The 12,396-nt window shown below is 46.4% G+C and overlaps 1 protein-coding gene across 2 annotated transcripts in view; it reads right to left on the bottom strand.

Moving 5' to 3' along the window:
- LOC139234116 (dual oxidase 2-like) overlaps positions 1–12,388 on the bottom strand; it is a 141,363-nt gene extending 128,975 nt beyond the window's left edge. The window contains exons 1-2 of one of the 2 annotated variants that reach the window (XM_070865075.1): positions 12,206–12,388; positions 7,621–7,744 (exon numbers count right to left, since the gene is read on the bottom strand). In XM_070865075.1, coding sequence (XP_070721176.1) covers positions 7,621–7,693 — 73 coding nt within the window. In that variant the 5' untranslated portion in view covers positions 7,694–7,744; positions 12,206–12,388. The remainder of the gene's footprint in view (positions 1–7,620; positions 7,745–12,205) is intronic. The other variant, XM_070865074.1, reaches the window with a different exon arrangement.
- Positions 12,389–12,396: the final 8 nt, after the last annotated feature.

Raw genomic sequence — 12,396 nt, 5'->3', positions numbered from 1 at the left:
CCCCTAGTTCTAGATTCCCAAAGGAGGGAAAACATTAGCATCGACTCTGCCAAGCCCCCTCAGAATCTTATATGTTTCAATAAGATCGCCTCATTCTTCTAAACTCCAATGAGTATAGGCCCAACCTGGTCAACCTTTCTTCATAGGACAACCTCTTCATCTCAGGAATCAACCTCGTTCAATTTATATTGCATCCATTCACCTATACTTTATACAATGCTTCAAACAATGAGTTAGGATTTGGAGTTCAGTGATGCAAGCAAAAGCAGCAGCTACTCTGCGCAAATATGAAGCTTTTCCTCTCAGTGGCTCAGTGTGCAGCACTATCGCCTCTGAGTCAGAAGGTTGTGGGTTCAAGTCCCACTCCAGGGACTTCAGCACATAAATCTAGGCTGACACTCCCAGTGCAGTGCTGAGGGAGCGCTGCACTGTCGGAGGTGCCGTCTTTCAGATGAGACGTTAAACCGAGGCCCCATCTGCTCTCAGGTGGATGTAAAAGATCCCACGGCACTATTTCGGAGAAGAGTGTGAAAGAGTTCTTCCCAGTGTCCTGACCAATATTTATCCCTCAATCAACATAACAAGAACAGAATATCTGATCATTACCATATTACTGTTTGTGGAAGCTTGCTTGTGCGCGAGTTGGCTGCTGCGTTTCCCACATTACAGCAGTGACTACACTCCAAAAGTGGTTGTAAAGCGTTTTGGGACATCTGGTGGTCATGAAAGGCGCCATATAAAAAATCTTTCTTTTTCTCTACCTCCTTCAACCCTAAATCCCAACCTATGTCCTATGATCCTCTGACCTCCAATGCATCTCCCTTCCACACTCCTCCTCTTTTGAGGGAGCAGAACCTTCATCCATCTCTGTTGCACTGTCTCAAATTCTCTCCCTGAACCTCTTCGCCTTGTCACTTCTCTCTGCCCAAAGCCTCCTCAAAACCTATTCTTTACACCGTGTGTTGGTCATTTTTCCCAACTCTTCTACTGCCCAGTGTTCGCTCTCATCTGCGCGACAGCTCAGATAAACGGCCTCTGCCAGAAACACTAACCTGGTTTTCTACTTCAAGATGCTGATGAACCTGCTGTATATTTCCAGCATTTCCGTTTTTTACTGTGGTGTTTTACTGCATTGATTAGCAATTGTAATTCAAGTTCTTCAAGCAAACATTGAGCTACACAATCGGCCTTCACCTCTTGCTTTGAAATAATCTGCCGCCATCATTGGAAAGTGAAGCAGAATGCAAAACATTGGCTGTGTAATTAAACCAAGATCCGCACTCATCATTCAACTTTAGGGGGCCGAAATTGCCCTCAGCGAGAAACTGGGGAGGGCACTTTGAATTAGCCAGAAATTTATCCCCTGGCGGCAGTCGGAGATAAGAGGCGGGAAATTCGGTTGTTAGTTGAAGAAACCGCGTGCCAGCGCTTCTGGGGCAGTGTCCATCTCTGCCGCGCTAACCCACGTCAGTGTGGCGGCGATGATGTCAGCGCGATGCGAGCTTGCCACGTTGCACTGACGCGTCACAACATCCCTTCCCTTCACTTCAAGGGGAGGCCCACTGGGCCACCAAGGAGGGGTTCGGCTGGGCCAGCGACCCTACATCCAAGAGGGGGCGACGGGCTGCCTGTTGGTGGTCCGGCCAAACCAGCTGCCGCCATTGTCAGGCTACCTCAGGAGTCGGCCAACAATTAAAACAAAATGGTGGTCGCAGTGGTGCGCCCTTTAAGGACGGCTGTACCACCCAGCCATTGGCAGCTGCCTGCCTCGCAAAGCTGTTGGGGGCAGCAACTGGCGGCGGTCGTGCCCCTGCAGGGCAATTTCCTCGCCAGGCGGTAAGGGGACGGCGCGCGGCCGACAAGCCGTTCCCACCGACCCAGGGGCAATTGCGTATGGGTCGCACCCTCTATCTGCCCCCAGTCGGTAAGGCCTTACCGTTCCCGTTACCGCCTGGGCCTTTTTCTGAAGGACAATTTCTTCCCCCTCATTGTTTCACATTTTCATTCAAAATGCTGAAGGCATCTTAAGATGAGTTGTTAAATAGCATGTTTATTCCCACCCTATGCTAAATATTTATGAGGAATTCTTTGACTATTTACCTTCAAGCATTGATACCAATTTATTTGAATTTCTAGGCAACACCTCAAAATTGTGGTTGCCATGGTACTGTTGCAGTGCAAAAGAACAATGCAACTGCTTTAAACAGCAGGGAAAGCTTATTTTGTGTGTCTCAGGGCCAGCAGACCATGCAAAGCACTTTCTGCCAGCAATACCCATTGTTACAGCATTGTTCGCTCAACTCTGTGGTGCCTACCCCTATTGCATATAAACAAATATATTCCACATGCACCCTCCCCTCGCCGCGTCTCTAAACTCAATCAAAACCTGCCTGACAATGGCTTCAGGAAAAATCCGAGGAATTTAAAAAGAAACTTATCTGATAGGGCGTTTAACTCTGCTTCCACTGTATTATACCTGGCCCTCAAAACTGCCACCAAGCTCATGGTCTGCAGGGCCGTAGTAATACCCGCCCTCCTGTAAGGGGTCAGAGACATGGACCATGTACAGTAGACACCTCGAGTCGCTGGAGAAATACCACCAACGATGTCTCCGCAAGATCCTGCAAATCCCCTGGGAGGACAGACGCACCAACATTAGAGTCCTCGACCAGGACAACATCCCCAGCATTGAAGCACTGACCACACTTGATCAGCTCCACTGAGCAGGCCACATTGTCCGCATGCCAGACACGAGCCTCCCAAAGCAAGCGCTCCACTCGGAACTCCTTCACGGCAAACGAGCCAAAGATGGGCAGAGGAAACGTTACAAGGACACCCTCAAAGCCTCCCTGAAAAAGTGCAACATCCCCTCCGACACCTGGGAGTCCCTGGGCAAAGACCGGACGAAGTAGAGGGAGTGCATCCGGGAGGGCGCTGAGCACCTCGAGACTCGTCGCCGAGAGCATGCAGAAACTAAGCGCAGGCAGCGGAAGGAGCGTGCGGCAAATCAGACTCCCCACCCGCCCTTTCACTCAACGACTGTCTGTCCCACCTGTGACAGGGACTGTGGTTCTCATATTGGACTGTTCAGCCACCTAAGGACTCATTTTTTGAGTGGAAGCAAGTCTTCCTCGATTCCAAGGGACTGCCTATGATGATGGTGATGACGAAGACCTGCAAACACTTGATGATGGAATTCAGAAAGAGTTCCATATTCCAGCACTAACATCCTCATCTTAATCAGCACAAAATACACAAAAATAAATGAAAGAATAAAACACATGTAAGCCAAGGAGAGAAATGGTATAAATGGAAGACATCATGTGGCCTCCTTCGATGTAGTAGTCATATCATTCATGTGCAGGACCTTATGGTCCCAAGCTACATATCCGTTACGTCCCATAACTGGCTTACACACATTGTCAAATAGATCCAAAAAAAGGTGCCATTTCAAACAGGGCAGGAAGATTGTATTGAAACTTCATTAAAAAGTCAGACTTACATTTATATAGCGCCTTTCATAACCTCAGCACGTCCCAAAACACTTTACAGCCAATGAAATACTTTTGAAGTGTAGTCACTGTTGTAATGTGGGAAACACAGCAACCAATTTGCACACAGCAAGCTCTCACAAAAAGCAGTGGTAATGACCAGATAATCTGCTTTAGTGATGTTGATTGAGGGATACCAGGGATAACTCCCCTGCTCTTCTTCGAAATAATGCCATGGGGTCTTTTACGCCCACCCGAGAGAGCAGACAAGGCCTTGGTTTGACCTCTCATCCAAAAGAGGTTACCTGACAGTGCAGCACTCCCTCAGCACTGCACTGGAGTGTCAGCCTAGATTTACCTGCTCAAGGCTCTCTCGAGTGGGACTTGAACCTGCAACCTTCTGACTCAGAGGCGTGAGTGCTACCAGAGCAACGGCTGACACATTTCACTCCATTCTGATGCTATTTTCCAATGTTTGGACATGCAGAGTGCCATGTGCCACTCATCAGCTTCTTACAATGGTCGCCCAGGGTTGCTGAGGAAATGCTGCAGACCACACTTATTTAGAGGGGATTGTAGAAGATTCAGTCAGCAGTTTTACGGTAATTTCTGGTTGCTTTCCTGTTTTGTGTTAATGTCTGCTGTCACTTAAGACGTTCATCAGCCCTGGGGATGATTTCTCATCTGCTTCCCTGTTTCCTACACTTCCATTAGTGCCACCGATGGGTTTTTCAATGGGAATTCCCCAATATATGAACTTTTGGAGAAGAAGGACTCATGGGAGGATGCCAGACAGGTCAAACTGCGTCAGATGTTGTCATATCTTAGAGAGCACACACATCACACAGCCTGTAAAATAGCTACAGATTCTGGTGACCCCTGACCTGCTGGTCAGGTGACCTGCTCTTTATTAACAGCACTAGCTGCAGTAATACAGGTGTCCACAGTGTGGAGCTACAGAGATTACATTTCTCCCTCCTTAATGAAGAGTTATTATAACAAACAATCATCATACATAACTTGCATGGTTATACATAACAAAGGATATGGACTTATTTTGCCATATTTACAAATCAAGCTTAACCACTTGTTTTTTGTTTCAAAGAGGATATCTTCGCTCTCGAACAGAATCTTCCAAACATAGTGTCGAATTTAAACTTATTCGAGGCTGATCCTGAGGGAAGTTTTCCTCCAAGGGATGCCCTTGATTTCCATTTGAACTCTCTCTAACTTCAGACTGTTCGTTTTCCTGACTTAGACTCAGACTTTCATTCTGATTCTCTCCTGGATTTGTTTCCAGTACATTGGATGTAGGATACGCTACTGGTGTATCAAAACTATCTGCTGAGTGAGAAATAATGGAATCACTCCCACCTTCAACTACTTCCATGTCTGTGGGTAAAATATGATCAATATGAACAAACCTAACCTATCCATTATCAAACATCTTGACCAAATATGTGCGAGGACCACATATCTTTACCACTCTTCCTGGTAACCACTTTACCCATTTATGGTGATGGTTCTTCACTCCCACCTTCTGATTTAATTTCACCCTTCTCTCTTTGACTCATCATCATCATCATAGGCAGTCCATTACTCTACCTCTATCATGATTCTTTTTCTGTCTTAATTGTGTCTCTTCTACGGACTATGCCAATATTGGTTTTAACAATGAGAATCTGGCTCGTGGCTGTCATTTGAGAAACAACTCTGCTGGTGTTTTACCAGTAGTTGTGTGAGGAGTATTACGATAAGTTATTAGAAAATTAGACAATTTGTGGTTCAATGACAACTGTCATTTCCTTGGATTTGGATCTAACATTTGTTTTATGAGGGCATGTTTTACAGTGCGCTCTGCTGCACCATTCGAAGCAGGGTGGTACGGTGGGTCCTTGATATGTTTCACACCATTTTTGTTCGTGATTTACCTCGGATTTGTAGCTGTTTCCAAAAACAGAGAAGCTCTCAAAGTCTCTCTGTCGGCTGGCTGAATCCTTCACCAACAAAAATTTCAGCTTTGTATTATCTGATTACATCTCATTCCCGTCGCCAATGTCATATCTTAGAGAGCACACACATCACACAGCCTGTAAAATGGCTGCAGGTTCCGGTGACCCCTGACCTGCTGGTCAGATGACCTGCTCTTTATTAACAGCACTAGCTGCAGTAAAAGAGGCATCGACAGTATGGAGCTACAGACATTACAGGTGTGTTCTGTGCCCACACCCTCATCTATGGACAAAGGTCAATACCTTATTTTGGTAAAAGATTAGGTCGTGCTCAGGCTCCAACTCTCAAAATTAGTTCTGGCAGCAGACTTGATGGCACAGGTAAAATCCTGACTCGCTGTAATACTGGATGGTTCTTCAGAAGCACCCCAATCACAATACATTATGTTTTCAGTGGTACATCAAAGAAGGCATGCCAGGGTAATCCAACCACCTGATTGGCCACCCAACCAGTTGTCCAAGTCCCTGCATGGCTACTTTGCAACGGCCTTGAGGATATGTCTTCACAGCCCCTGGGTCAACAGAGAACCAGATGTAGAGCTTTGCCATCTGCTGTAAAGAGAGCTGGAGCTAGCATGGATCAAACCACTGGCATAGTCAATGACCGTCAGTCACCTGTCTCTGGCTCCCTATAGGCATACTGACCAATGGGAATGGCAAACAGGGCTAACATCCTCAAAAACATCCCAGCTCCACTACATGAACCATCATACAAGAACAGCTCCACAACTTGCCTGCCGACTCGTGTCTTTACCTCGGGTTTGCTTTCCTATTACATTTGCCTGTCATTTCTTCACGCTTCTCCCCTTCAGCCTTGGCAGAGACGACGAATAGTTCCAAACGCCTTTTCAGCCTATCGAAAGCCTGCAAGCATTGTTGTGCCACTATTTTGCCACTCCTCTTCAATTGTCCATGTTTCCTTTTTTTAATCTTTCCCATGGCAGCTGGTGATGATTCTGCCATTCAACCCCATCTAGACGCATCTTTTGTTTCTTAACTTGTTCCATTACCATCTCATTTCTGCCCATCATCCCTTTTGTCTCTTAAATCTCTTCCGCCTTCCACCCTGTCACAGACCTTCCCCTTTGTTCTTTCCTCCTCTCCCACTTTCACTGCCCCTGCACTTCCTTAAGCTCCTGCACTTCCACAAGCGCTCTACTCAGAACTTCTTCACGGCAAACAAGCCAAAGGTGAGCAGAGGAAACCTTACAAGGACACCCGCAAAGCCTCCCTGATAAAGTGCAACATCCCCACCGACACCTGGGAGTCCCTGGCCAAAGACTGCCCTAAGTGGAGGAAGTGCATCCGGGAGGGCGCTGAGCATCTCGAATCTCATCGCCGAGAGCATGCAGAAATCAAGCGCAGGCAGCGGAAAGAGTGTGCGGCAAATCTGTCCCACCCTCCCTTACCTTCCCAACTGTGACAGGGACTGCGGCTCTCGTATTGGACTGTTCAGCCACCTAAGGACTCATTTTAAGAATGGAATCAAGTCTTCCTCGATTCCAAGGGACTGCCTTTGATGATGACTTCCTTAAGAATCTGTTACATCTTTTCCAGTTCTGACAAAGGGTCACAGACCTGAAACGGTAACTCTGTTTCTCTCCACAAGACCCGCTGAGATTTCCAGCATTTTCTGTTTTTATTTCAGATTCCAGCTTCCGCAGCATTTTGCTTTTCCTTTAAATTTCACCTGTGCGCAACTTTCTGGTCCCATCACTCGGCGAGCTCCCTACAGGTGTACAAATCTGCACCTGGAACTGTGAATAATTATAGCCGATGTTTCCTCTAATTTTTTTTGTAGCCCATTCAAATTGCCACACATGCACGGTTGCCCCATTTAAAAGCCCAATGGGACCATTGATTATGACTCTGTAAAATTGTGTGCTCTTATCAGATTGCTATTCTGGCTCAGTCTGCATATGTTCCAAACCATTCAGGATTGAATTATGCCAGTATGCAAAAATCAGACCCAAAGACTTGATTGCTGACGCATTATTCAGTCAGGTCCATGGTACAAATAACGTATCCTTTATAGCCTCTTATTTAAAAGTTTAAGCCAACAGTAAATTGTTTTGCAACATGTTCCATTTGTAAATGACATTGGCAATATTACTCACTGGTAAATGAAGGGTAACACAGCAACAGAGCCCAGGAAACGGCCAGTGGTATTAAGTTACTCGCTGTCATCATCTTCCAACTTTAAACTTTTAAACCTATGGAATTTGGACTCTCCACATTGATCTGTCAACCATAAGTAAAGAAATATTCATGGAACAGAATGAGATGGTATGTAAAAACATGTAGAATTCGCTGGTGCTCTTTTAAATGCTATAAAATTAAGCCCGACACCAGTGCAATTCAATTTGTGTGGTGCAAGTAGTACCCCTGTTGCACAATTCTGATCTCCATGTTATAAAAAGGATATAGAGCCATTGCAGAAGGTGCAAAAAAATAATCCAGATTACCAGAACTGAGAGCTAATGACTATTAGCAAAGATTGAACAGGCTGGGGCTCGTTTGTCTAGAATCATAGAAATTTATAGCATGGAAAGAGGCCATTTCGGCCCATCGTGTCCGCGCCGGCCGACCAAGAGCTACCCAGCCTAATCCCACTTTCCAGCTCTTGGTCCGTAGCCCTGCAGGTTATCGCATTTCAAGTGCACATCCAAGTACTTTTTAAAATGTGGTGAGGGTTTCTGCCTCTACCACCCTTTCAGGCAGTGAGTTCCAGACCCCCACCACCCTCTGGATGAAAATATTTCCCCTCAAATCCCCTCTAAACCTCCTACTAATTACTTTAAATCTATGCCCCCTGGTTGTTGACCCCTCTGCTAAGAGAAATTTTGGGGAAGTCCAGAACCAAGGGTCACAGTCTAAGGATAAGGGATAAGCCATTTAGGACCGAGATGAGGAGAAACTTCTTCACTCAGAGAATTGTGAACCTGTGGAATTCTCTACCACAGTACGTTGTTGAGGCCAGTTCGTTAGATATATTCAAAAGGGAGTTAGATGAGGCCCTTACGGCTAAAGGGATCAAGGGGTATGGAGAGAAAGCAGGAATGGGGTACTGAAGTTGCATGATCAGCTATGATTTTATTGAATGGTGGTGCAGGCTCGAAGGACTGAATGGCCTACTCCTGCACCTATGTTCTATGTTTCTTCCTATCCACTCCATCTAAACCCCTTATAATTTTATACACCTCTAAGGTCTTCTGTCAGCCTCCTCTGTCTAGAAAAGAGAAGACTGAGGGGTAGCAAGCTCCTATTTCTTATGTTCTTATTACAAAGCCTCACAAACAGCAACAAGCTGAATAGCAAGTAAATCTATTTTTTAGTGATGTTGGTTGAAGGACAAATGGTAGAACTCCTCTTCTCTTCCTAAAATGTCCACCCGAGAGGGTAGACAGGGCCTCGATTTAACATCTGATCGGAAAGGAGGCACCTCCAACAATGCAATACTCCCTCAGTCCTGCATTGAAATGTTTAGGTTGTGGGTTCCAAGTCCTGACAGGGGCTGATTTGGAGGCAAGATTGCTGCCACTGCACTGTGGGGAGATTTTCAAACTGCTCTCTGAGCATAAAACTAAAGATTGTCTGTCTATTGCAGAAATTGCCCAATTTTCATTGAGGTCACATTAGATTAAAATCGGGCGATTACTATCATCATCATCACCGGCAGTCTCTCGGAATTGAGGAAGATTTGCTTCCACTCCTAAAGTGAGTCCTTTGGTGGCTGAACAGTCCAATGCGAGAGCCACAGATCCTGTCACAGGTGGGACAGATATTCGTCGGGGGAAGGGAGGGGTGGGACTGATTTGCCGCAAGCTCCTTCCGCTGCCTGGGCTTGACTTCTGCACGCTCACGGCGTTGAGATTCAAAGAGCTCTCCACCTAGGGCAGTCTTCAGCCAGGGACACCCAGGTGTCAGTGGTGATGTCGCACTTTACCAGGGAGGCTTTGAGGGTGTGCTGTAACGCTGCCCACCTTTGGCTCGTTGGCCGAGAAAGAGCTCCGTATAGAGCAATTGCTTAGGGAGCCTCGTATCTGGCATGCAAACTGTGTGGCCTGCCCAGCGAAGCTGATCGAGTGTGGTCAGTGCTTCAATGCTGGGGATGTTAATGCTGGGCGAGGACACCTGTCCTCTCAGGGGATTTGCAGGATCTTGCCGAGATATCGTTGGTGATATATCTCCAGCGACTTGAGGTGTCTTCTGTACATCGTCCATGCCTCTGATGCATACAGGAGGGCGGGTATTACTACAGCCCTGTAGACCATGAGCTTGGTGATAGATTTGAGGGCCTGGTCTTCGAACACTCTTTTCCTCAGGCGGCCAAAGGCTGCACTGGCGCACTGGAGGCGATGTTGAATCTCCGCATCAATGTCTGCCTTTGTTGATAAAAGGCTCCCGAGGTATGGGGAGTGGTCCACGTTGTCTATATTGGGTGGCTGGATTTACAATGCCAGTTTTATGCCCAGGTAGCGAGTTGAACTTTGCCAGAGCCCTCCCCATGCCAAAGACCCATTAACTCCCAACCAAAATGAGAGAACAAGAAAGGAAACAGACATAAATAGAAAAGCACAGATAGAAAGGGAAGGAAAGACAGAGAAACAGAAGAGCAGCAAAGAAACAGTGAAACAACAGAAGCATATGAGCTGGGATCGAAAATGGAAACAGAGCACCAGGTGGTGAGATAGAAAGAAGATAGGAATATCGATAGATAGTAGCAGAGGACAGGAGAGAGAGAGATAGAAGCAGAACCATGAATAAGACAGAAAGAGAAACGTAAAGGCCTGGACTTTCCGGTCAGCGGCAAAGCGAATGCGATCACCGCTGACTCAAAAAAAGCTGCCCACAAAGATCTCACGATCCCCATGGTAAAACTTTAGCTTTCTCAACCTTAATTTGATTGTAGTGCTGTCTAAAGGGGATCGCCAGCATACATTAGCAGTGATGTTGTCAAGCTGTCTCAGCAGCCAATCACATTGAAGAATTCTCACAGGCAACAAACTAGGAAATATAAAGCACCGATTATCCCATCCCTAAGACAAAGGTCCTCCACCAACCTGTCCCCGCCACACAGCACTGCCCCAAGTCATCAAGATCCACAGCGCGGCCCTGGATAATGTGGACCATTTCCCATACCTCGGAGTCGCTCATGAAAAAGAGCAGATATTGACGACGAGATTCAGCACCGTCTCCAGTGCGCCAGTACAGCCTTCGGCCGCATGAGGAAAAGAGTGTTCGAAGACCAAACCCTCAAATCTGCCACCAAGCTCATGGTCTACAGGGCTGTAGTAATACCCGCCCTCCTGTATGGCTCAGAGACATGGACCATGTACAGTAGACACCTCGAATCACTGGAGAAATACCACCAACGATGTCTCCGCAAGATCCTACAAATCCCTTGAGAGGACAGACGCACCAACGTTAGCGTCCTCGATCAGGCCAACATCCCCAGCATTGAAGCACTGACCACACTTAATCAGCTCCACTGGGCAGGCCACACTTGCCATGCCAGACACAAGACTCCCAAAGCAAGCACTCTACTCGGAACTCCTTCACGACAAACGAGCCAAAGGTGGGCAGAGGAAACGTTACAAGGACACCCTCAAAGCCTCCCTGATAAAGTGCAACATCCCCTCCGACATCTGGGAGTCCCTGGCCAAAGACCACCCTAAGTGCAGGAAGCACATCCGGGAGGGCGCTGAGCACCTCGAGTCTTGTTGCCGAGAGCATGCAGAAATCAAGCGCAGGCAGCGGAAAAAGCGTGCAGCAAACCAGTCCCACCCACCCTTTCCCTCAACGACGATCTGTCGCACCTGTGACAGGGACTGCGGTTCTCTTATTGGACTGTTCAGCCATCTAAGGACTCATTTTTAGAGTGGAAGAAAGTGTTCCTCGATTCCGAGGGACTGCCTATGATTTGATGAAAAAGCACCGATTTATCACTTTTTCAAAATTATACAGAGCACGAAATAAAGATTGGGACATACACATGTGGGGGGGGGGGGCTTAAGGTAGAAGCTGAAATATCATAAACGTTAAAAAAATTATTTTAAAATTCGAGTAATTTTTAATCATAAAGGAGAAATCTGATATTCCACAAACGTCGCCCCTGTGCAGCCTGCTTCTCCCAATGCGCGGACCATTCAAATCTTCGCGCATGAGCAGTATCTACAATATAAAAGCCGCTGAGCGGCCTGCGCGGGACCTCGCAGACCATGATGAGGTGGGGGGTGGGGGAAGAGGGTGGTCCACAGTGCAGACAATGGCGCAGCAGGGAATCACTGACCACAACTTCAGGATTTCTGCGTTTATCTGCGCATGCGCTAAATCATGAAGTTACGGTCCGTTTCAGAGAGGTAATGACGGCAAACGTTGACAGTTTTGCTCATGGTGAGCAATGCCATGGGACTAGAAGCATTAACAATGCCAGTTTTTGACTGAAAATGCTGGTTTCCAGCCTTACCAACTCCATGTTATTTTTTTTAAAATTATATATAATTTATACATATATATGTGTGTACGTTACATAATATATGCTATAGATAATCAACTGTAACTTTTTACATTGCACAATAATCAGACTTAGCTATGGAATTGATCCTTTACATGCAGCATTAAACGCTTAAAAATGTGATTTAAAATAATGAAATTTAAAGTATTCTAAAACAGTCTGAAAGGGAAAGTAGAACAACATACCTTATGAAAGCTTGCTCTCTATCTGTAGGCTATGCAGAGCTTCACAAACCGGGAGGTAGGTCACCCATCTCGATTTGTTAGATAAAGGTTGCTTTAAGTCAATAAAGAGATTTGATCTGGGCTGATTTATATATTCCTCCAAAGAGGCACAGGAGGAACTGCTGAACTACACAAAATCTCTGACAATTACA

The sequence above is a fragment of the Pristiophorus japonicus genome, chromosome 21 (assembly GCF_044704955.1).
Source record: "Pristiophorus japonicus isolate sPriJap1 chromosome 21, sPriJap1.hap1, whole genome shotgun sequence".
Lineage (NCBI taxonomy): Eukaryota > Metazoa > Chordata > Chondrichthyes > Pristiophoridae > Pristiophorus > Pristiophorus japonicus.
This window is presented reverse-complemented; position numbering and strand designations above follow the sequence as displayed.